The 25,480-nt window shown below is 22.2% G+C and overlaps 7 protein-coding genes across 7 annotated transcripts; 5 read left to right on the top strand and 2 right to left on the bottom strand.

The window, feature by feature from the left end:
- Window positions 1-80: 80 nt before the first annotated feature.
- PBANKA_0606200 (blood stage antigen 41-3 precursor, putative) lies at window positions 81-2,118 on the top strand (the record flags this gene model as incomplete). Its single annotated transcript, XM_034568588.1, has 9 exons — window positions 81-158; window positions 262-345; window positions 474-536; window positions 684-1,004; window positions 1,142-1,225; window positions 1,345-1,452; window positions 1,549-1,611; window positions 1,708-1,802; window positions 1,902-2,118. 9 exons carry the CDS (start codon window positions 81-83, stop codon window positions 2,116-2,118), a joined length of 1,113 nt encoding a protein of 370 aa, XP_034420563.1.
- A 521-nt stretch (window positions 2,119-2,639) lies between these two features.
- PBANKA_0606100 (tRNA delta(2)-isopentenylpyrophosphate transferase, putative) lies at window positions 2,640-4,283 on the top strand (the record flags this gene model as incomplete). Its single annotated transcript, XM_034568587.1, has 1 exon — window positions 2,640-4,283. The coding sequence occupies one exon, from the start codon at window positions 2,640-2,642 to the stop codon at window positions 4,281-4,283; it is 1,644 nt and encodes a 547-aa protein (XP_034420562.1).
- A 384-nt stretch (window positions 4,284-4,667) lies between these two features.
- PBANKA_0606000 (RNA-binding protein, putative) lies at window positions 4,668-5,495 on the bottom strand (the record flags this gene model as incomplete). Its single annotated transcript, XM_034568586.1, has 3 exons — window positions 4,668-4,846; window positions 5,010-5,310; window positions 5,433-5,495. 3 exons carry the CDS (start codon window positions 5,493-5,495, stop codon window positions 4,668-4,670), a joined length of 543 nt encoding a protein of 180 aa, XP_034420561.1.
- Window positions 5,496-6,640: 1,145 nt separating this feature from the next.
- PBANKA_0605900 (conserved Plasmodium protein, unknown function) lies at window positions 6,641-7,781 on the bottom strand (the record flags this gene model as incomplete). Its single annotated transcript, XM_034568585.1, has 2 exons — window positions 6,641-7,488; window positions 7,574-7,781. The coding sequence occupies 2 exons, from the start codon at window positions 7,779-7,781 to the stop codon at window positions 6,641-6,643; spliced, it is 1,056 nt and encodes a 351-aa protein (XP_034420560.1).
- A 1,228-nt stretch (window positions 7,782-9,009) lies between these two features.
- Window positions 9,010-10,203, top strand: PBANKA_0605800 (LIMP protein; the record flags this gene model as incomplete). Its single annotated transcript, XM_034568584.1, has 6 exons — window positions 9,010-9,132; window positions 9,244-9,317; window positions 9,424-9,475; window positions 9,579-9,623; window positions 9,846-9,870; window positions 10,190-10,203. The coding sequence occupies 6 exons, from the start codon at window positions 9,010-9,012 to the stop codon at window positions 10,201-10,203; spliced, it is 333 nt and encodes a 110-aa protein (XP_034420559.1).
- Window positions 10,204-12,594: 2,391 nt separating this feature from the next.
- PBANKA_0605700 (small subunit rRNA processing factor, putative) lies at window positions 12,595-14,958 on the top strand (the record flags this gene model as incomplete). Its single annotated transcript, XM_034568583.1, has 1 exon — window positions 12,595-14,958. The coding sequence occupies one exon, from the start codon at window positions 12,595-12,597 to the stop codon at window positions 14,956-14,958; it is 2,364 nt and encodes a 787-aa protein (XP_034420558.1).
- A 2,525-nt stretch (window positions 14,959-17,483) lies between these two features.
- Window positions 17,484-24,843, top strand: PBANKA_0605600 (conserved Plasmodium protein, unknown function; the record flags this gene model as incomplete). Its single annotated transcript, XM_034568581.1, has 3 exons — window positions 17,484-18,108; window positions 18,334-18,386; window positions 18,592-24,843. The coding sequence occupies 3 exons, from the start codon at window positions 17,484-17,486 to the stop codon at window positions 24,841-24,843; spliced, it is 6,930 nt and encodes a 2,309-aa protein (XP_034420557.1).
- Window positions 24,844-25,480: the final 637 nt, after the last annotated feature.

Below are 25,480 nucleotides of genomic sequence, written 5' to 3'. Positions count from 1 at the left end.
GAATTTTTTAAAACATCAAATTTAACAAAATTAAACATAAATATAATTATTCTGTTATTTTATAATAATAAATACATAAAATGTTATATAGACTAAATTTTCTTTTATTTTGTGGTGTTTTGGCGTCACAATTTCTTCATATAATAATGTCTGATGAAGTAAAAAAAAAATATTAAATATACATGTTAAAGCATGCATTTATATATATCATAATTGAACTTTAAGCATTTATTCCTAATAATATTTTTATTTTTTTATTAGGAAGTCCAAGGATGGTCGACAGAATATAAATACAACTCGAAATCATTACCCTCAATAGAAGTCAAACTAAGTCCTCCGGAAAATGTTAAGAAAATTAACGGAATTATAATAAGAAAAATATAAACAATAATATAATTTATTACATAAAAATTCAAATTTAGTACAAAATTATTTATTAATTATATGAGAACATTGATTTATTCTTTTTATAGCCATTACCCCAAGTTTCAGCAGAAATAAAGATTCTAGAATCTGCTAGGCTTAAATTAGAAGAGGTATGGATGAACATAAAATAAAGTGATATATATTAAATTAAAAATGTACATAAATGATACCATATACTTAAATGGTGATGTGATAAAACAGTAAAATAGAAAAATAAGGAAAGTAACAATTTTAATGTTCTTATGAATAATATTTAGGGAATTATGCAAAAAATAGAAGATGAATATAATAAATCTTTGGCAAATTCTAAAATAAGAATAGACGACACAATTAAAAAAATATTAAGTATTTTTAGCGATCCAAAAATGTTAGGTTTCATTGTTTCTAGTTCGGTAAAAACTTTAAAAAAAGATAACCTTCGAAAAATGACAGAGGCATCTGAAGAAAATAATTTAAAAAAGTTACAAAAAAAAAATTCCGAAAAAAGTGGTCCTCTTCCCCCTCCAGAACTTAGAAACCACACTTCTTTTTTGCAACAAAATTATATTAATAAAACTATACCATCTGTTAAGATATATGTGAGTGAATCTGTATAATTAAATAATCGATATACATTTATGAGTAATAAAATAGTCATATCAGTGTTATAAGCATAACTACAACTACATCATTAAAAGGATACTTTAAACTAATGTGTAATTTATCAAATTTTTAGCTATCAGAAACGAATGAACCTAGTGCTGAAATAAAGGAAAAAATAGTAGAGATGGAACAATATAGAACAGATGAAGAAATAGCGGTAATAATAGATGTATGAACAATAGGCATATATACACACATTCATATATATATACATGAATATGAACATTGTTCATATATTATGATTTAAATATTTTTTGATTTGTTCGTTTTACAAAGATGTTTGAAACAGCAATATCTGAATTCGGGATTCTGACGGAAATAACAATTCTTGAACTAGAAAAGCAAATTCAACTTCAATTAAACCCATTCTTAGTTGATAAAAATGTTAAGCTTCATTTATAGTGCCTTTTTTTGTACATCATTTCAATATATTTTAATACATATAATTTTTTAATGGCACTTCACCCTATATTATAATAGATTGTCCATAAATCGTTGGAAAAAGAGTTGAAAGAAATGGGGAAAAGGGATGAAACACAAAAAGTTAAAGTAACACTAAATTGTATAGAGGAAAATTAATACTAAAACATTTTAAATTGCCCGTAAATTATTAACATTTTAAATTTTATAACTTTTTAGGAAAAATATCAAAAACAGTCATCATTTATAGAGGATACAACAGATGAGAATGTGGGAAATATATTGAATGTAAAAATAAGTCAAACTGATTATGGGTAATTTAAAAATATGGAGTTCATGGTTATGTGAAATATAATAATATTTTTTATTTATAATTCCCATTTATGTGATGTGTTTTTTCCATATAATTTTAGTTACCCAACAATTGATGAGCTTGTGATGCAAATGCAAAAAAGAAGGGATATTTCTGAACAGTTGGAACGCCAAAAAATATTAGAATTACAAATGAAGTTATTAAAAGCCCAAAGCGAAATGATAAAAGACGCTCTACATTTTTCTATATCTAGAATTATAGCACAATACTCACCAATAGTTGAAACGATGAAATTGGAAAGTTTGAAAATGATATAACTGTAGTGGTCAGCTTGTTTAAAATATTGTCAATGCGTTTTGTTCATTTATTTGTTTATTTAAATAAATAAATATATAATAGTGATAAATATGTTACATTGTTTTTTTAATTTTTTTTGTTTTGTATATAATTTTATTTTTTCGCATCGTAAATATTATTACATGCATGATTTAATTATATTTTATAAAAAAGGTAAAATATATTTTTTTATATGAATAAAATTATATTAACTAAATTAGTTTGAAAATGTAATTCAAGAGAACGAGATAGGTTATAGCCTTTAATTTTTCATTTCTTCATTCTATGTTTCTCTTGTTTTTTTAATAATATAATAAATTATTAATATAAAAATAAAATAAATGTACTTATGTTGAAATAATAATAGTATATATGTTTATTTTATTTGTTTGAGACAATTTTTTATATAAGACCATACGATAAATATGTAGGACTATAATTGTGTTTATATACAACGAAATGATGAAAATATGCATATATACATTGTAACATTAAAATACAAATGTTTTATAAGATATATGTTTACATAATAATATACTTAATTTTTTCAATATGCGTTTCTTTGAAAATTAAGGCTTTTCATGAAATAAACAAAACATATATATCCTTAAAAAGGGATAATTATTATATATATAATAACACATTATTTGGAAATAGTTATTGTATAAGTAGAAAATTTTCATCGAGTATTAAGAATTTTTTCAAAAAGTATAATACAAAACTTTATTATAATTCTAAAAAGGAAAATTATATAAAAAAAAAGGTTTGTCAAAATAATAGAAGGTATACTTTTCGATATATATGCAATAAAGTATTAGACGATACAATCGTAAAAAAAAGAAATACAGTTTATTGCCATAAAAACAAAACAGATGGTGTAAAAAAAATTGAATCGCTAGATGTATTAACTGATTTAAGTAAAGGCACTTTAAAAGTGGACAAAATGCAGCATGATAGTACTTTAGATAATATTGAAAAAAAAGAGGAATCAAATTTAGGTAACGAAATTTTCACTGACAGCCAAAAAGATGATGAAAAAAATATAAATGAGAAAAATGATTCAGTATCAAAATGTAACGATGAAATTTATTTATCATGTTTTAATATGAATACAAAAGAAAAGAAAAAAAAAGTTGTTATAATCATAGGAATAACATGCAGCGGAAAAACCCAATTTAGCATCGATTTATACAGCGAACTACTAAAGCATAATATAAAAGGGGAAATAATAAGTGCTGATTCAATGCAGGTATATAAAAATTTTAGTGTCGGAGTAGCAAAAGTAGAAAATGAAGAAATGGGTGATATAAAACACCACATGCTAGATGTGTGTGATAACAACGAAGAATTTAATGCTCATAAATTTGTTAATTATGCTATTCCAATTATTGAATCTATTAATGATAGGAATATGGTGCCAATTATTGCTGGGGGGACATTATTATATATAGAATCTTTATTGTGGGAATCAGTTGTAGATATAAGGAAAGAAAATGATATTGAAATCAATAAAATAAAACATGATGATTATACAAATAAAACAAACGATGAATTGCATGCAGAACTGAAAATGGTTGATCCAGAAAGAGCTGAAGAATTGCATAAAAATGATAGAAAAAGAATTTGTAGAAGTTTAGATATTTTTTATGCATTTAATAAAAAACATAGTGATTTAATAAAAATGAAGTGCCATAAAAATAATAAACTCGATAGAACGCGATATACACCTTGCTTCTTTTACTTAGATTATAAAGATGATTGTATATTAAAAGAAAAAATTGAAAACAGAATAAATGTAATGATTTCAAAAGGATTACTAGACGAAGGCATGAAATTAAAAAAGATGGCAAATAACACAAATACAAAAATAAAAGGAAAAGGCATACGTCAAAGTATTGCATATAAAGAGTTTGATAGTTATATTGAAAAAAAATTAAATAACATTGATGATAATGATTTATTTAACAAATGCAAAGATAACTTATTTAGAAAAACATATCAATACGCAAAAAGACAAAGAAGATGGATATTAAATCGATTTGTAAAAAGATATAATATCCCATTAAATGAAATAGATGTATCAAAAAATTATGAACAACAATTAAGCAATGCATTGGAAATTGTACTCAATTTTTGGAAAAATTAACAAAAAAAAAGGAATAAGAAAGAAAGTTATTGAAAATGCTTCATTCGATATGTATGTTATGAAAAATGTACAAAAAAAAGAGCGGGATGGAGCAAAGATCCATGCATTTCTATACACTAGTGTATATTTTGCTTTGTTTCTTTGAGATTAATATATCGTTTGCTAACCTCTTTGAGTATTTCGATATTATTCATTCATTTGATTATTATTTTTTTTTTGTGAATTAATTTTTTATTATTTATGCTAAACTTTCAAATAACTTATGATAAATTATGATTATATATATATGTGAGCCTGTGGTCCGAGAAATGGTTAAACTTTTTACCACAAAGTCGTTATCAAATAAATTACACTCGTAATATATGTTGATTCGGGAATATGGTTTTATATGCGTGGCTTAAATATATTACATATATGCTTTTTTTGCTCTAAATAATCATTTTTAAAAGCTTCTGTTAAAATTATATTTTTCTCTCCTAACTTTATTCCTTGATAATTTAATAAAACAATTGTTGCATCCTCAGCTTTTTTAAATTTCAAAATACCATGCCCCATGTTTCTCCCTATAAAAAATAAATTGTATTGGAATTGAGAAATGAAGAAATAAAAGACGAATCTTCAAAAAATAAAATATCAGGTGTACAAAATTAGTAACATACGTAATAATTGTGAATAACGCAATATTTTCTGCACAAGACCTTATGTATGTTTATTTAATCTCATTACCTGTGTATCTATTTCTTTTTATTTGAGCTACACAATTTCCAATACCAATAAAATAGTTAAAAAAATGAGTAACATCTTGAGATGATAATCTATTGTCCAAATTACATATAAAGAGAAAATTAGCACCGCGTGTTATTGGATTTGCTGTATGCTTATTTAATTTTACACGTTCTCTTGTTAATTCCTTTATATGATTTTCTCCCGAATCTCTAAGATATGGCATTGTTTTGAATTTTCTAAAATATTTCGTCTTATATAGCCGAAACTGGATACCGTGTAAGTTTTCTTCCCCCCATTGTATCTACATAATCAGCGAAAATAAATAAATTAAAAAAATATATATACAAAAAAGATGCATATTAGGGAAAACAAAGGATGAATGACACTATTATGGATATACCAAAAAATAAATTTTATAGTTACCTTTTTTATCATAAATGACTGAATTAGACTTACAAACATAAAAAGAATTTTCAGAATTATCATGGCTTTTTTAAAAAAAGCGTATCCTATTTATTGGTATAAAAAAATCTTATAAAATATTACAAGCATTGTATACTCATAATTTTTAAGTGAGTTATGCTTCCTTTTGTCATATTTAAAATAGTAAAATTGGTAAAATAAAATATGGCATTGCATATATTATTATTTCCTCATTTTCAATTCATTATAAATGATATCACACATTTTTTCATTCACTAGATATATGGATATTAGTGTATTTTTTGTTAAAAATTGAACTTTTAGAACGTTACAGTGTAATTGAACTTAAATGGAATATTATTTTATGCAACTGAAAATGGTATTAATTTTTAACATTTTACTTATTTATTATTATTTTACTTTAAGTTAAAAATTATGATGTTTTTAAAGTCATAAAAAATAAAATAAATGAGTACGAATTTAAAAGAAATATATCACGAAATAAAAACTTCAAAAATGTAGGCGATATATAATATATATATGCATAATAGCATAAGGAAAATTGTGCTCCCGCATTCTTTGTTTATTAACACATCCCACAAAAAATAGCATGTAATAAAAATTCCTAAAAGAAATAAAGGAAGCAGAATAATAGATCTACATAAGGGAAGAAAATAGGTGAATAACAAGAAATAAATTTAATATTAATATATTTTATATATGTAAGGGGGAAAAACCTTTTGGAACGATAATGGCTATTATCTCTTTTTTTTATTTCTTTATCTTTGTGTTTTAAATAAATATATACATTATATGCAACACTTTTATTTTAATGTGTTTGAAAAGCTTACTAAAGGTATATTTTTAATATCCCTTTTTTTTGGTATATAAGTTTTATTTAATGTAGAATATAGTTGTATAAAAATCAAATTTGAGGAAAAATAAATAACACATTCGAAAATAGTAAACATGTGTATATATATACGATATAACATATAAAATGTAGGAAGTATAAAGCATATGCACACAATATATATTACCTATGTACAATGTAAGTATTATTTTAATGAGTATTACCAAAGCTATCATGTATTTCAATTTAATTATATTAACGGATCTCACCAGAAAATATCCACAAAAAAGTATAAAAAAAAATTTATTTTAATAAAATAATAATAATGGCAATAGTAAGGATAAGGTAAATTCTCTCATTTTTTGGCCGCCAAATTTATGGAATGAAATCGTTCAACTTTTTTAAGACGCAATTTTTCATTTGACTTAAGATCACGCATATATTCATTGAATTTATTAATATCCATTTCTTTTTGTGAATTATGTTTTATATGTTTAACGAATATGTTTTTCGACGTTGAAGATTCGAATTCAATAATCAAAGGTTTTATAAAATCGCTAGATTCTACAACAATGGAATTGCATGCTAGTATATATTTTAAGTTTTCATTTTTACATAACTGCTCAATCATTCGTTCATTTAATATAATATTATTAATAGATTTTATATATAGATATCTTAAAAATGTGTCCTTTTCAAATACTACAGCATCACATTTGTAATTATAACACATTAAAACCTGAATTTTTTCTTTATTCGATAAAAAGTAAATATTAGTTTTTATTCCTTTCATTAATGTTTTGGAAGGCATTATTAATGTTTTATTTTCAGGTGTAATTTCTTCTTTTTCCTCAATCAATTCTTCTTCTTTTTCCTCAATCAATTCTTCTTCTTTTTCCTCAATCAATTCTTCTTCTTTTTCCTCAATTAATTCGTCTTCTTTTTCTTCTAATTCTTCGAATAATCGTCCAAATTGATTACCATCATCAGTTTCTTTACTATTAATTGAAGTCTCTGTTTTGTCGTCTATTGTACTTTCTTGTCTCGATGTTGTTTCGGAAAAAGTTCTAATAGGATCTTCATGTTCAGTAATTGATTCATTGTTCCCAGTATCGTTGCCGTCTTTATTCCCAAAGGAAGAATATATCCTTTTTCTATATGCGACAGTTGACACATTATTTAGGGGAGGCATGTATGTTTTTCCTGATTAAGGTAAAAAAAAAAAAAAATGACGAGAAAAAAAATATAATGATATATTATTTACTACTAGATGTTGATGCAAACTTACTGGTTTCTTCGTTCCTAGGGGTAGGGCATGCGCATGCGCATGTTCTAAATAATATCTCTTTTTCGTCTTTGTTTGAAATATCTACTACCCGTCTATAGTGTCCATTTTGCAGGCGAATCAACCTCGTTTTACTTACGTTTCCAGTCCTTGTATTATAAACACTTACTGAGTCGGATTTTTGTTTTATGCTACTATTGGAATAACTCATTTTTACTCAAATGATAAAGAAACAAAAAAAAGGCACCAAAATGTAAAGATTAATTTTTTATTATTAATTTTTTTTTGTGTATATTATTTATATAAATATTTGTTATAAATACATATTTTATATGCAAGCATATTTACATGATTTTATAAAAAATAAAAACGGCATTTATTTTAAAATTTTAATAAGCAAAAAAAAAATAAAAATATTGTTTTTTATATTTTGTTTGGGTTCAATTTGAATTTAATTAATTTATTTATTTTTTATAACCATCCTAATTAAAATGAAGTAAATGATGTCTTTAAATAGCTCTATGACATGCATGATTTGAAAGAATATAGTATGATATTTTTTGGTTATTGGCTATTCGAAAAAAACATTTGGTTTTATATTAAAAATTATTTTTACAGCTGCATTGCATGTAAACATGCGATTTGTATATATGTTATTTGTCTTTATACATAAATTCAGACATCCATTTTGTTAATATTACATGTTTTTTTTAGATGTAAAAAATTGTTTGCAAATTTTAGTTCATTACAGTTTTTTAATTAATATGTTGTTTTACTTTATATTGGCATAATTTGCTCGTATTAATTTTCCAACAATCGCTAAAGAGTTTAACAAATCACAAGGAAACACATTGTGAATTGCACATATATACATTTATATTGTGATGGTTTCTTTTTATAATTATTGTCTATTTCATTTTGTGTAATTTTAATTTCTCGTAAGGCGATAGGGAAATAAAACGTTGCTAAAAGCCTTGCAAAAGTATATATATATTGCTTATGTTATTATAATTTTATTTCTGATTATAAATAATAATTTTCAAATAAAATTTTCCTTATATTATTCATACAATATTTTGTTGCAAATTGATAATAAATAAAATAATGAAGCTAGTGTATACAAAATGTAAAAATATATAGGCAATAAAATAAATAATGCCTCTTAATTAGAGTATATACACATCAGAGCAAACTTGTAATGCTTATCATTTACCTATTTTATTAAGGCTTGTAGGGCATAAATTGTCTTCTCTAAATTTTTTCCATTATTATTTAATAATTTTGAATATATTATTATTCTTATTGTAGTTAGGTAAATATTATAATGTTGTTGTGTTTATTTATGTTATAATCATTGTTATTATGTTTGTTATTTAAATTTATTATCTTTGTAATTATTTATTTATTTTGAGTTATTTTACTTTTTAAAAAGAGAAAAAATGGTGATAAAATTAATTTTTTTATTTGTGTTTTTTTTAATGTCTCTTAATTTAAAACTTGCATTAATAAAAATAGAAAATGAAAACAAACACAACACATTCCTTCAAATCGATAGGGACATGGTAAATTGACATATTTATAATTTCCTTTTCTTATTTTTTAAAAATATGATATATCTCCTTTTGATTATTCATTAATCCTATTTAATACTAAAATATAATTTCAAAATTTAGAACGAACCACCTTATCCTGTGATTAATGTTCATTATACCGAATCCCCCTTAAGTGGGGACCTAGTAAAACAAATGTTAATTTAAAAAATATAAAATAAATTAGTTATTCCATAGTATAAATAATATATATACTATATTAGCACTAAAATAAGGAAAACATACTATATTTTTTTTACACAGAGAAAACAATAGACACATAGAAAAATATGAAACCCAAAACTATTTTAGAAAGGTTTATTTTTACTTCATATAGTTATTTCATAAATGTATATATACACATGGGCGCGTATGTTTCATCTGTATTTTTTCTCTTTTGTATGTAAAAAAAAATACAGGGCCTGGAGTCGAATAAATATTTCATGGATTACTCACAAAACCAAGTATAAAAAATGCATGAGCAATACATATAATGTTTTCTCTAATAACCAAATTATAACATTAATTTTATAAATAATGAAAGTTTCATTTTTATATATTATTTTCAATTAGTTATATTTTATTTTGAAAATGCTGCATATATATATTTATATATATATTCATGTTAATATACAATTTAAATTGTCATTCCCTTTTTTATAAAATATCTTAATTTCTATTTATAGAAAAGCCAATTGGAATTGCTAATTAGTACAATATAAAAAACAGATATAAAGAACCCATAATAATACATAAAAAATATAATAGTAAATTATTAGTTTCATATTCATGTTTTATTTGTATTAATCATTATATGAAAAAATAGAAAATAACAAATTTCTATATAAGAAGTTACATAAGGATATATATATGACAATGCATATCATGCTTTATACTCATCTTCAGTTCGCTCACTTCATGTATGTTTGTCTAACCTCCATAATGTATATAAGGAAGTATTAAATTTTATAAATATATATTTATAAAATGGTAATATATTTTCCTCATTTTCACGCATTTTACACATTAGATTTAAATGGATAGCCTTTATTATAAAGAAATAAAAATATATACTTTCCATCCGTTTTATTTCGAGAAATATTTGAAACTTCTATCATTTAATATAAGTAATAATTAATTAAAAAAATGGATGTAATTTTCTATGATTTAAGAGTTAAATAACTATAATGCCTTTTTTACATTTTTTATGTGTAATGAAATCGTTTTTTCTGCTTTATTTTATATTTTGTCTTAAACAACAACGAAAAAGAATAGAAAATGTATTATCTATATAAAGTATTGTGTTTGTTGCCAAAGCGCAAATATACACAAATACAATTAAAACATTAATTTAAAAAATAATACAAGATAATAATATATATTGATACGAATGTGTAGGATTTATAGTTTAAAACGGTGAAACATATTTGTGGTAAATTATTTTTTTATAGAATTATTCCTTTATACATATCATAGTGAAAAATAATTATATTAAAAAAATAAAATGCCTTTACTTATATAGAGTCTTAAGGGCTAATTACAACATCATATATTTTCATTTCTTTTGAAATGAAATATAATTATGAAAAAATTATACTCATATATTTTGTGTGTGCATATTCTATGAAAAGCAAAAGGATATATCCTTAGGTTTAATTTAACATAAATACAACATTTTCAAAAAAAGCAAATTAATTATACTTTTAGAAATTTTATAAAATAGATCAAAATTATGTCAAGGTAAGTTGCATTTCTAAGAAATAGTAAAATACTATTCAAAAATTATTATCATTTTGTATATTCGTTCCACAACCATTAAAAGGGCATTAGTATTTTTTACATTTTTCATGAAAATTATTCTATATTGTTTCGTTTTTAATTTGTTATATTGCAATGATTCAAAGGTAAATATATGGTAATAGGGTGTTTGTTTGTGCACGGGTATTACTATTATATCGATGTTTTACATTTTAATTAAATACTTGTTTTTTTAATATTATATTATTTTTTTTTTGTGCACATATTCTCACGTGAATTTTCTATTCTGAGTAAATTTAATTTTTTAAAAAATGTGTTAAATATTCTTCTGTTTTTTTCTATATGTATAATATATATTAATATAATTATTTCTATTAAGATAAATTTTTTAATGTTCTCATACAAGTTTGATTGCGTTTTATTATCTTAATATTTCATTGTTACATTTATTTATGTTTATATATGTAAATAGTAATGAAATTATGAATGTGATAATATACATAGTAGTTAGTAGTTTCATGAAAGCTAAATGAATGATAATTATATATTTTATTCATAAATATATTACGTGGAAATATTATCTATGGTATATTAAAATTTATGCGAGTTTATTGTGCGAAAATATATGCTATATTATTTTATAATATTTACAAATTATATATACATTTTTTATATAGCTATTTTGTATGCAAATAATATTATATACTATATATTAATGTTATTATGCCCCTCTAATTTATATAAATAGGTGTTTATTATAATCATATATATATATATATATATATATATATATATATTTATATAATATATATATATTTATATTTATATTTATTTAGTTTATTAATTTAATTTTATTACATATTTTTTATACTGCTATTATTTTATTTTTATTTATCATTTTTTAGCCTTTTTTACATTTATTTTAATTTAATATTAAAGGAAATTTTTTAACAGCAACATCATGCATATGCTGTTCATCATGTTTTATGTTTATTTGTATTTTATGTAAATATATTTATCGTACTGCGTACCATATTAATTTTGAAAATATTTTTGATAATTATATAAATAAATTTCAATTGTATGCTTTCGTTTAACTCTTTTTAGCTTTTTAATTTATTTAATTTTTAGAGATTTTATTTGATGTTAAAGCTATTAGTATTTCATTAGTATTTATTTGAATATAGATGCACTCGTTTACTTACATATATTAATATTATTTGTGAAAGAGAGAAACACGTATTAAGACATTTTTCTTTTGGAAACCACATTCGCAGCTTATGCTATTATATCAAGATGATGTATTAAATTTATACATATATATATTACCGGTTTTATTGAAAGTTTATGTGCTTATTATACATGTATATGGATAGCTATAAATGGATATTGTATTGGGTATTCTAGATAGAAATGTGCTAATTATCATTTAAATAATAATTATATATTACATATGCATGAATATATATACAGAATTCCCAATTTAAGTTTATATATTTGTATACGTCATATTTATATGCATTCTAGAAATGCTATGAAGTATATATTTTATTAAATCAAAAGATATATTTACCAAATATATTGCTATTTATATATATATTAATGCTTTAAATTTGGAAATATTTATCTTATAAATAACATAAATTTCATAATAGGTTAAAATATTAATTAAAAAAAATGGATGATAAATTTAATGATACATATAATGAATCATATAATTTAAAAAAAAACAACCAAATTAATATGGAAAGTGAAAATGATAACGAAAGTAAAAATAGTTATGATTTAAGTGAAAAATTAGATAATATTAGTAATAATATCGAGGTAAATAAAGAATTACCAAAAAAAAAAAAATATATAGATAGTAGTGATGATGAAAAAGACATAATTATGGATTCAAAAAGTGATTATAAAAGTTTAATACCCCCTAGAAAAAAAATAAAAAACACGAAAAAAGAAGATAATAGCATGGATAAATCAAGTAATGAAATGAAACGTTTTGATTCAGACAGAGAAAATGATAATAAGGAATCTGATAAAAAGAAAGAACTATTTAGTATTAGTAAAAAAAATAAAGGAAACATAAATGATATAAAAAATTGTAATAATAGTAAAATTATAAATTCGAAAAAACGAGGTATATGCAAAAAGGAAGAGAAAGTTTTAAAAAAAAAACGGTCAATAAAAGATGATAAAAATAGTAACATTATTCGAGATTCTAAAGGCGAGGGAATGCGAAAAATAGATATAAATAATGTTATGAAGAAGAAAAAAAAAAAAAAAGATAAAAATAAATCAATCAATGGCTTAAATGTGAAAAATAATAAAATAAAAAAAAGTAATAAAGAAACTAATAAATATAATAAAAATGTCGAAAATATTAAAATGACATTTGATGTTACTAATCGCTTTACAGTTTTGGGTTGTGATTGGGATAATATTACAAGTGCTGATATTTTTTATTTATTTGAGTCATATTATAACTTTGAAAAGGGTAAGAAGCAAACGATCGATTATAGTAAAAGTAGAGCAGTTAAAAAAGTTACTATTTATACATCCAAATATGGAGAAAAAAAATTGAAATACGAACAAGAGCATGGCCCCCTTATCAAATGCAATGGTTTAAATCAAAAAGGAAAAAATGGAGAATCTGTATATAGAACTAGAAATGTTATTGATTGCATCAAAGATGACGAAGAGGAAGAAGATAAGGACGAAAATGAAGAGTTAGAAGAGGGTTATGAAGAAAACAGTGATGATGAAGACGAAGAAAATAATAGCAATGATGCAGATAGTGACGATACATCACCAATGAAAGATAAATTTAGCCACATTTTTAAAAAAGGAAAAAACAATAATGAAATACTAAGTACGGGAATTACTGAAGAAGAAAACGAACAAATTCGATTATATCAAATTCAAAGGTCAAGATATTATTTTGCCTTAGTGGAATGCCACAATAAAGAAATAGTCGAATTTTTATATGAAGAATTAAATGATATGGATGCAGATTTTTGTATAAATTATTTGGATCTTAGAATAATAGATGATAATTGTTCACTTGATGATTATAAAATTAAAGAATCATGTGATAAAATTCCAGAAAACTATCAATTCCATTATTCTGTTAGTACAGTTTTAAAACACACACGTGTAAAATCATCATGGGATGAAAATCCCAAAAGAAAAAAATTATTATCAACACGATTTACTGAAGAAAAACTAAGAGAATTAGATTTAAAAGAATATTTAGCTAATTCTAGTGATAGTGAATCTGCATATGAAAATAATTCAGTGTCTGCTAATAAAAATTCTATAAATAGTAAGGAAGATTATAGAAAACTCTTATTAGGAGATATATTAGCTGATGACAGCACAAAAAATAGTAAAAAGGGTACATCCATAAATAATAATAATGATTCTTTTGTAAAAGAAAGCGATGAAATTGGAGAATATGATGACGGCAATGATATCAATATTGCTTTTGATGACAAAGTTAATAATGATTGGGCTTATATGAATTCAGATAAAGATTCGATAAGCGATGAAGATGTTAAAGACTCTTTTGTTAATACAAATAATAAGTATAATGATTCAAATAACTTTAATAAAAAAAGTAAGGCAAAAGGAAAGTTTGCACTATCTGATAATGAGAGTGATAAAGAAAATGAAGTTATTCAAGTATTTAAAAACATGTTAAAGACTAAAGAAAACAAAAAAGACAACAAAACTCCATGGGAAAAATATTTAGATAAAGTCAAAGAGAAAAAAAAATTAAAGAAAAAAGCATACTTGGAATCATTGAAACAAAAAGATGAAGAAATAAAAAAAATTATCACTAAGAAAACAATTAAAAGGAAAAAGGATGGCGCAATTAGAAACAACAATGATAATGTTATTGAAAAAATTAAGAACCACCATGTACTTGATGGAAGATTTGCAGATTTAATTAAAAATAAGGATTTTAATTTGGATATTACAAATCCCAATTATAAAAAAACTAAATTTAATGAAGAAATCCTTAAAAAAAAAAAATTATAAACACAAATCAATAAATTTTGTGGCATATGTAAATCGCATGAATTAACAAAAATTAAATGTAATATTATATGTATTATTAGCTTATTAATAAATATTAATATGTGGAATTTAGAAATATACGTAATATGCATACTTTGTGCATGTCTATTTATAAAAATAACAAAAATGTGTTTAATTAAAATAAGACAAATGTACATATGAAATTTTTTTGAATTTTTTTATTATTGTTTTTATCATAATCGTATTATAGCGTTTATGGTATTTTGTTTTATTCCTTAACCAATTACTTATGCACTATGTTATGTTTAAGTTTCATGATTTTTCACAGAAGTATTTTAATGTATATTGAAGTAGCATTCTTTATATCAATTTTATATATTAAGTAATTATTTATTTATCAAATATTTATGAAAAGTTTTAATATTTATTTCATATATAACTATATCTATCTGTCTATATGGATGGATAGATATACTCGAATTTTTACGTTTAAATTGTTCATTTAATTAAGTTAATGCATTTAAATTGGATATCTTATTTTTTTCATTATCATTTCTAATCTTTTAATGTTTCAATTTAGTTATTTTTAATTTGTTATTTAAAACATTAATTTATTATTATAACCTTATATATTTACTCATAAACAATAGGGAGTTATATTATTTCCCTCTCAAAATAATATTGCAATGCGCTATAAATACTATAGGTTAAAACTTTATTAAAACGTTTAGAGGATCGATTAATGGTGTATCACTATATGGTATTTAGTTTATAATGGCTCAAATAAAATAAACTCAAATATATATGCATTCATTTGAAAGGGTCACTATTTGACCTCTTTTTCTTTTTTTATGTTACTCAAAAGCATTATTTTTGTTACTTTATATATATGTATAAAAAGTAAGCAGATAATAGGATGCATTTACAATATAAGTATTTATAAAGACATTTTTTGGTGTATATATAGGCCTATAAATGTTACTATGCTTTCCTTTATTATACGTTTTTTCAAATAAAAATTAAGAATATATTTATGGATAAAAATAAATGTGGTCATTTGTAATTAATTTTCTTTTAATTAAAATGATATTTTTCAATGATACAACAAATATAGGAAATGTGTGTACAAGCTTCACATACAAATATATAAGACAAGGTTACTATAAAAATAAAAAACACGACAAACCATGAAAAAAAAATTATATTTAAAAAGCATATTATTACTTTTTGCATTCTTTTTTCCCCCTTTCGTAGATTTATTAAAAAAATAAAAAAAAAATGTTAAAAAGTATTTCCTGTAGTATTTCTACATATATTTTATTATTCGTGATTTCAATTAATTTTTTTTTTTTACTAGCCATTTTGCGTAATGTTTTATATTTTAATTAATTAATTTCCTGCATTTTTATAAAGATTTAATATTTTATTTAAAAATTTATCTTTTTTTTAGACAAAAAAAAATAAATAAACATAAGAAAAATATATTAACAGTAGTACATATAAAATTATATTTATTGAATACTTTCTTTAAAATTATTTAATGTTTTGTATGTTTTTTTTTCTCTATTAATTTATTTTTCAGTTCATTTTATATTCTTTTAAGCTTGCGTTCAACTGATTAGCAATAACTACACACTCATATAATTGTATAATAAATTAGTATGAATGGATTTTTTTATATTCATATGTATGTATTTGCATATACAACAAAAATTAATATAAATGCATATTATATGTGTGTGTATGCATAATATATAATTGTGCTTTATTTATATAGATATATGAAATAATGAATTATGCATTAATAACCGTTTAATAAAATAAAGTTATTAAATAGTCATTGATACATATATTTTTATTAATTTTAAATTTATATAGACTTAATTTTCCATTTATTATTTATTAAGAACCATTATCACAAAAAATAATAAAAATAAAAAGGGGAGAGCATAATGCATACAATAAACGCAAATTATATTTTCCATATATGTTTTCGTATTTGTTATTTTTGAAATGGATTAAAATTCATTTATAGTGGTGTAATCACAAGTATGCCATTCGTTTTTTGAATACTTTTTATGAGAATATGCTTATATTCCCACTTATTATCATATTTTATTTTTTTATGTGTATTACCATTTTTTAAAATAAATTATTGTATAAATTTGTTCCAGTTTAATATTTTTATGATATTAAGCACATATTTGTGTGTGTTTGGTCGTTTTAAAATATAATGCTATATTATTAAATAGGAGATAATAAAGATTATATTATATACGTGTGCGAAAGGATACATAATATATTTATACATTTTTTTTCGTATTGATTCGATATTTTATACAAATTAAATTGCAGATCATTTAATTACCAATGGTATAAATGAAATTAAAAAAGTCGAGAGATAGCATAATATGAAAGCGTATTGGTTTTTCTTTTCTTTTCTTTTTTATTTATACTCCTATGCATTTTAAGCTAAATTAATTGATTGCATGAGTATAAATTAAAAAGTAAGACAATAAAAAAAAATGAAAAGTATTGATAACAATAGTAATGTATATTCATATAATATATCTGAAAATGGCAAAAAAATAATAAGTAAAAGTAAAAATCTTATTGAAAATATAAAAAGAAAGTACAAAAATATCAAAAATTTTAATTATGCTGATATAGATAGCAATTTTAAAGAACCAAATAAAGAAAAAGACGAAGAAGATACGGCAGTTGGAACAGAGCAAATACGTAGCTATAGCTCATTTGTAAGTAAAAATAATACTATAGAAAATATTAAAGGTGAAAACAATTTGATAAATCAGCACAATGCTTTATATGCAAAGGATAAAGTTTCGAATGACGAAATTGCACATACTATAAAAACTAATAATAATATTTCGAAGCTTGTAGCTTCTAATAAAATTAGTAGTAATACAAAATTCAAAGGTGATAATTTAATAACTAATGAAAATAGTAGTAAGTATTCCACTTTAAAAAGTGATAATAATTATAATAAAGTAAAATATAGTAGTATCTCACAAAAAAAAGATGTTATTGGTAGTGTTAATTATAAGAGAAAATTTTATGCATTTGGTGATACAAAAAAAAATGAACGTGAAGATTTAGCAACGCATGAATCATTACATATTTCTAATAAAAGTAGGCAATAGAAACATTTTGTATTATTATTGACTTTACTATTAAAATTTATTATGCATTGTACCTTACTGTAATAGGCACATACATAATTGCAAATATATATTTAGTTGTATTATTCCTTAATTGTGCAATATATTTTGTTTCATATGTTAGACCTATTTTATTTTAATTGCATATTGTATGTAATATGATAATTTTATTTTTCATACTTTTATTTTATTGCAGAGAAAACGCATGGTAGACACCGTTCTGAAAATTCAGAAAAAAAATTTAAAAAGGTATAAATATATCATATTTGTTGATTTGTTTTTAATTTTTTTTATTTTTCTTTCGTATAATAATCGATATTGCGTTTATTATTATTGCCGAATACAAGGATTATTTAATAATTATCGTTTTCTTATGCTCTTATCTAATTTCATTTTACACATTTATAACGGTTCTTAAAATAAATACATTATGATTATTGCTTTATTTTATTAGGATGCTAAATTAAGCAATAATGACAATGAGATCTCAAATGATCGTGATAATATAAATAAAGAAGAAAACAAAATGAATAACTATGAATTATATAAAAACAACATAAATAGTGGCGATTATTTGAGAAATATGAAAGAATTAAATTTGAAAAATTTGTTCAACAGAAATGGAGATGATAATAATAAAAAAAAAGATGAAGAAAACAAGGAAACAAATTATAATTTTCCATATAGCAATAGAAATTATAAACGAAATGATGATAACAATCAAGAGAATGTAATGAAAAATAATATCAGATATAATTCTGCAAATGTGGATATACCTAAACATAATAATACAAATAAAATTGACCTAAATATGCTATATAACAACAATGTGAATAAATTAAATAGTAATTTATTAGCTTATAATGATACAAACAAATTAATTGAATTACAAGAAAAGTATAAAAATAAATATCGTTATGAAAAGGATCTTCCTAATCATACAAATGATACTAAAGGAAAGTCAAATAATAATCAAATAAAAGGCAATAACATATATTTTAACAATGCAATGTTATATAATAATAACGCTAATAATAATGACATTAATAATATTAAAACTGATTATAACAATTATAATATTAATGTGAATAATAATGATGGTAATGATATTAATTCTAAAAATAATTTAGCAAGTAATAAGCCGAACCAAAATAATTATATAAGCGAAAAAGGTTATATGACAGAAAAAGAGCTAGATGTTTATAGTAATTTTAATTTTAATAATGATAATAGAAATAAAGACTCTAATCAAAATGATATAATAAATAAAAAATATAAAAAATTAGAAAGCTTGATGAATATTAATAAAAACAACGATGATGAAAAAAGGAAAATAAATTTTAACTTGAATGATATAAAAAATAATTATTTTGATAATTTTTATAAAAACAAAAACACTGAAAATAATGAATATAAGACTTATAAGCCTAGACGCTCGAATTCCAGTAATGTTCATACAAGAAAAAATGATACTGGGAAAATTAATAACTATTTAAACTATGCTGACGATATGCAAGCTAAAATAAACTATTATAATGAGGGGAAAAATGGAAATATGAGAGCGTATGAAAAATATATTAAAATGAAAAATGAAAATAATAATATTCTTATGAACAATAACGCACATAATCTCACCATGAATGATTTAAATGGAAACGAAAATGGTACTATAGAAATGGGAAATAATAGTGAGGTCAAAAATACTAGCAATAACAAGACAAATGATAACAATTTAAATAATATGAATAATAATTACAATGAAAATACGTATCAAAATCGAAATGAAAGCAACTCAAAAGTTGAGCACGATTTAGGAAAATTAAGAAATTTCGATTTAAATGATATAAGAAAAAAACATTTAAATTTATTTAATAACAAAATGGAAAACACATCAAATTATACAAGTAAAATGGATCATATTATGAATGATAAAAATGAAAATTACAATTTTAGTTTTATTAATGAAAAAAATATAACTAAAAATTTAACAAACAATGATGATGATGCATTAAATTTTGATAAAAATTTTCGAAAAAAGACGGATATTAAAAGTATTGTATGTGTATGCCAAGCAAGTAAGCAAATGGCTAGATTACAATTACATATTGAAGAAAGTAAACAAATGCTAGAAACAGAAAAAATGTTATTAAAAAAGAAAAAAGAAAATTTTGAAAAGAAAGTAGGAATGCTAGCAGATAAAGAAAAAGAAATAGATAAAATTCATTCACAAATTAAAGAAAAAGAATTATCTATTAATAAGAAAAATAATGAAATTGACGAAAAGGAGAAATATGTGAACTCCATAAAAAGTAAATATGATAATGCACAAAAAGAGTTGTTAGATAAAATGAATGAATGCATCCTTATTGAAAATAAATGCAAAAGTAAATTATATGAATATGATGAAAAGTTTGGTCAATTTAATAAAAAAATTAAAGAAATTGAAGAGCGTGAAAAGGAAATTGAACAAGAAAAAAAAAATATAGAAAAAAAAGAAAACATGCTAAATGAAAATAGACGAGAGATTGATGAAGAAAAATTAATGAATATGAAAGAAAAAAATGAACTTGAAATGTTAAAAAAAGAATTAGAATCATTAGAAAAAGAAAAGAAGAAAATAATTGATTGCGAATATAACAATTTACAAAATAAAGAAGAAGAATTAAGACGAAACGAAAGAAATAATTTAATAAAAGAAAATGAGCTAAAAAATAGAATAGATAAATATAATGAGTTAATTGATGAATTAAATAAAAATAAAAAAGAAATAGAGAATGATAAAATGAAAATGCTAAATGATATTCAAGATGAGAGAATAAAATTTTTAAATGAAACAAATAACATAAAAAAAGAAAACGAAAAGGAAATTAATTATATGAAAGAAGAAATAAAAAAGGAAAGAATTTCAATGATTAATGATGTCGAAAAGATGAAAAGATTAATGCTAGAAGACATTGAAAATACAAAAAATATCATGTTAGAAGATATGGAAAAAGAAAATATAAAATTAAAAGAAGAAATAGAAAATGATAAAAGAATGATGATAAAAAACATTGAAGATGAAAAGGAAAAATATAAAACATATTTAGAAGAAAAATTTAATGAAAATTTAGAAAAGGAAAAATCAGAATTGCAAAAAAAATATGATGATGAAAATAACAGATTGCAGGCAGAAATTAATAATGAGAAAAAAAAAATTAATAAAGAGAGAGATAATTTAGAAAAACAGAAAAAAGTATACGAAGATGAATTTCGTAACAAATGTGAAAAATATGAAGAGGATATAAGAAAAAAATACAATATGCTAGAAGAAGAAGAAAATAATATGAAATATCGTATCATGAAAGAACAAGAAGAATTAGAAAATTACAAAAAAAATGTATATCTAGACATAGAGGAAGAAAAAGACAAATTATATGTTCAGCAAGAAAAGATCAATTTAGAGAAAGAAAATTTATTAGTAGAAAAGGAACAAATTGATATTGAATTAAAAAATTTTAAAAATTTCAAAGAAAAGGAAGAAAATGATATTAAAATCCGTATCATAAATTTATCTCAACAAAAAGAAGATTTAAATAAAGAAAAGGAAAATATAGAAAAAGAAAAAGATAAATTGGAAAAAATAAAATACGATTTAGATGCAAGAGAAGAAGGATTAAATAATGACAAAATTCAAATGGAAAAATCTCGAAAACTATTTGATGAACAATTAGAAAAAATAAAAAAAAATAAAGAAGAATTATTGAATTATGATAGAGAATTAAAAACGAAGGAAATGGATTTAATTGAAAAAGGTAAAGAAATAAAAAATAAAGAAAATGAATTACATAAAAAAAAAGAGAAATTAGACTCATTGGACAATGAATTAAAAAATTATAGTTCAAAATTACAAGATAGAGAAAAAAAACTAAAAGAAAAAAAAACTGAATTACAAAAAGTCAAAGACCAATTAGTTGATTACAAAAACAGTTTAAAAGAAAAGGAAATACAATTCCAAATGATTGAAAAAAGAGAAAAGGAATTGCTAGATGAACAGACAGTTATTCAAATAGATCGAAATAGTTTGGAAGCAGAAAAAAAACAATTTTTATTAATAAAAGAGAAGCATGAAAAAGATACTGAATATATACAAGAACAATTAAAATTATTACATGAACAATTAAAAAATAAAGACAAATCTCTTAAAGAAAAAGAAAATGAAATTAATTTATTAAATAAATTACAAGATTGTAGAAGTAAAAATGGAAAGGGCGCTATTATATCATTAAAAAATTATGATAATAGAAAATTAAATATGAATTTATCCAGAATGAGTGTATCAAAAAATAGAGTCAAAGCTAAAGCAATTGGAAAAAACAAATTTGATATTATTAGAAGAACAAGAAGAAAAAGTATAAATTACAATTACAACAATCTCGAAATTAATAATAGTATACAATACATAGATAGTGTGATAAATGAAAATTTTAAAAATAAACCTTTTTTAAAACATAAAAATAATAACTTAGAATTATCAAATGAAAATTTTATGCAAGAGCAAGGAAATAATAATATGAATTTTAAATATGCAAATGATACTTATGACAATAATATGATTGATAAAAATAACAGAAATATTTCTAACAACTCTATAAAAAACATTACGGATTATGGGGATAATGTCGAAAATATTGATGAGCAAGAAAGAGAAAACCACAATCAAAACATATCAAATGAAAATGATTATTATAAAAATAATTATAATAATGGAAACGATAATATTAACAATGCTAATGGAAATAAGAATAATGGTAATAAAAGAAATAAGAAAAAATACCCCCCAAAACCAAGAGCAAATCTTGAAAAGGATTCATATAGCGTGAATAATGGCAGCAAGTCCGAACGAAATGATAATTTTAACGAGCTATATAATGATAATACAACAAATTATAAGAAAAAGGAAAAATATGATAATGATAATAATTACGGTGACCGTATGAATTATAATAATAATGATAATCATAATAATACAAAAAATGGAAACGTTTATGAAAATAATAATAACGTTGGATATAACAATAGCTATAATATAAATAATATGAACACAAATATAAAAATGGGAAAAAGCGATTTAAATGATACATTAAAATCTAAAAATGGGTTACGCTTAAATTTTCAAGAAAACAAAGACCAAGAAAATAATAATATGCTAGGCTCATTAAATGTAAATAATTTAATTGAATCAGATATTATTGACACAAAGAATAATTATGGTTATTATCCAGATAATCATAATGACAAATATGAGGAAAATGAGTCTAATAGAAATATTATGTGTATTAATAAGAATATTAATTTTATAGATAATGATGTGAATAATATAAATAATAACATAAGCAATATAAATAGCAAATTGTATAAAATGAATAGTAATGCGTATGAGGAAAATGATTCGTTTGTGGGTGAGCATAATAACAAAAATCGTAATAAGCATAGTGGTCAAAACAACAATGAAAATGGAGTGTCTAATAAAAACCAGAACGAAAAACCATCTTTAAATCGTCTTGATAGTTTAGTAAATCAAAACATGCAATCCGTTAATCAAATATCAAGCTTAATGCAAAGTAGCAAAAAAACTAATAACAATACAATGAATAAATTAAATTCAAATATTAAAAATTATAATTCATTAAAAGATACAAAAAGAAACAATAATGACAACTACTATGATGATAATAATGAATCACCAAAAAAAGAAGATAATTTTAATGAATTTCTAGAAGAACTAAATGATGGAAAATCTTATAATTCTAATTTTATTGAAAAAGGAGATGATGATTTTTATTACAATATGGAAAAATCTTTGAATGATAAAAGTATGAACGAAACTTATGATCATAAGAATCGAAATAATTATAACACAATAAATAAAAATATGGATCGAAAAGTGCATACATTAAAAAATAATACTAATAACACAAATTTTGTTACTACCAACATTACTTCTAACCATAATAATGATAATAATACAAAAGATAATGTACATGCTAATAGAAATAATAATGAAACGCGAAAAGATAGCATCAACCTATCATCAATGCCTGGTAATAATAATAATATTAAAATAGGCATGGATAATAATGGATATAACAGTGATAGCAATATAATGAGGAATCAAAACTATTTAACAAATGAAAATTATAATTCAAGACGAATGAATTCGCATGCCATTGTGCAGGACAACTACAATAAGCAAAGGGTGCACAAAAATAATAACGAAAACGATTACACAAATTATAGAAAATATGGAATGGAAAATAGAAAGGATGAACTATTAGGTAACAATTTTAATAGAGCACAAATTGTGAGAAATCATGATAATGAAAATAAAAATGTGGATATACATAAACAGAACAATATCAATGATAATAATAAAGTGAATACATGGAATCAAAATGGAAACAAAAATACAAATATGGTGGGAATAAAAGGTTTTATGAGAGAATTACAAAATGAAAAGGATTCATATAACATTGGAGCAAATACAACAGAAAGTAATAACAGAAATAATGTGCAAAATCATAAAAAGTATAATACCAAATATATAAATTCTGTAAATCCTTCTGGCCCAGATGCGCAAGCTAATAGTAACAAAATCATCGAACAATTAGACAAGACATTAATGAACAAATCCATTGTGATGAATAAGAATAAAAAAAAATTTTAAAAAGCATATGGCATGGAAAAATAAAATAGTAAATAGTGGTGGTGAATACTAATGATAATTATTAGAGTATGAACACATGTGGGTATATAATTATTTCTGAGACTACTAAATGGCATGATTTTATGCCAAAACCAACGAAAAGATTGAAAAATACAGTACCCTAAGCTTTGACTAATTAAAGTTTTCTTTTAACAATCCGAATACAGGAATGTATTGCTCTTTATTATTAGTGCCACTACTAATAATACCAGTAGTAGTAGTATTTCATTATTATTAGCTTCGTCATTATTAGCGTTTATTAGTGTATTTATTTTACTATTCTTATGTTTTTATTTCGTATGTATGCACATATATTTATATAAGCATACAGAACATATAGAGTTTGATATGCATATAAACATTTGTATGCATTTTTGAAGATGTATCTATTATAATAGCATTAAAGTCAATAGTATTTTATCATTTTTTTCTTTTTTTATTGAAAAATGTTCGTAATAATTTTTAATAAAAGTTATAATTTGCGATGCTTTTAAAATATTATTATTGAATTGTATTGTTTTAAAACTTGTTTTTATTAAAATTTTCTTTTTTTTAACAGTAGCATATAAAATGTTTATGTTGTATATGCAAAAAGCTC

This window comes from Plasmodium berghei (assembly GCF_900002375.2).
Source record: "Plasmodium berghei ANKA genome assembly, chromosome: 6".
In the NCBI taxonomy this organism is placed as follows: Eukaryota; Apicomplexa; class Aconoidasida; order Haemosporida; family Plasmodiidae; genus Plasmodium; species Plasmodium berghei.
This window is presented reverse-complemented; position numbering and strand designations above follow the sequence as displayed.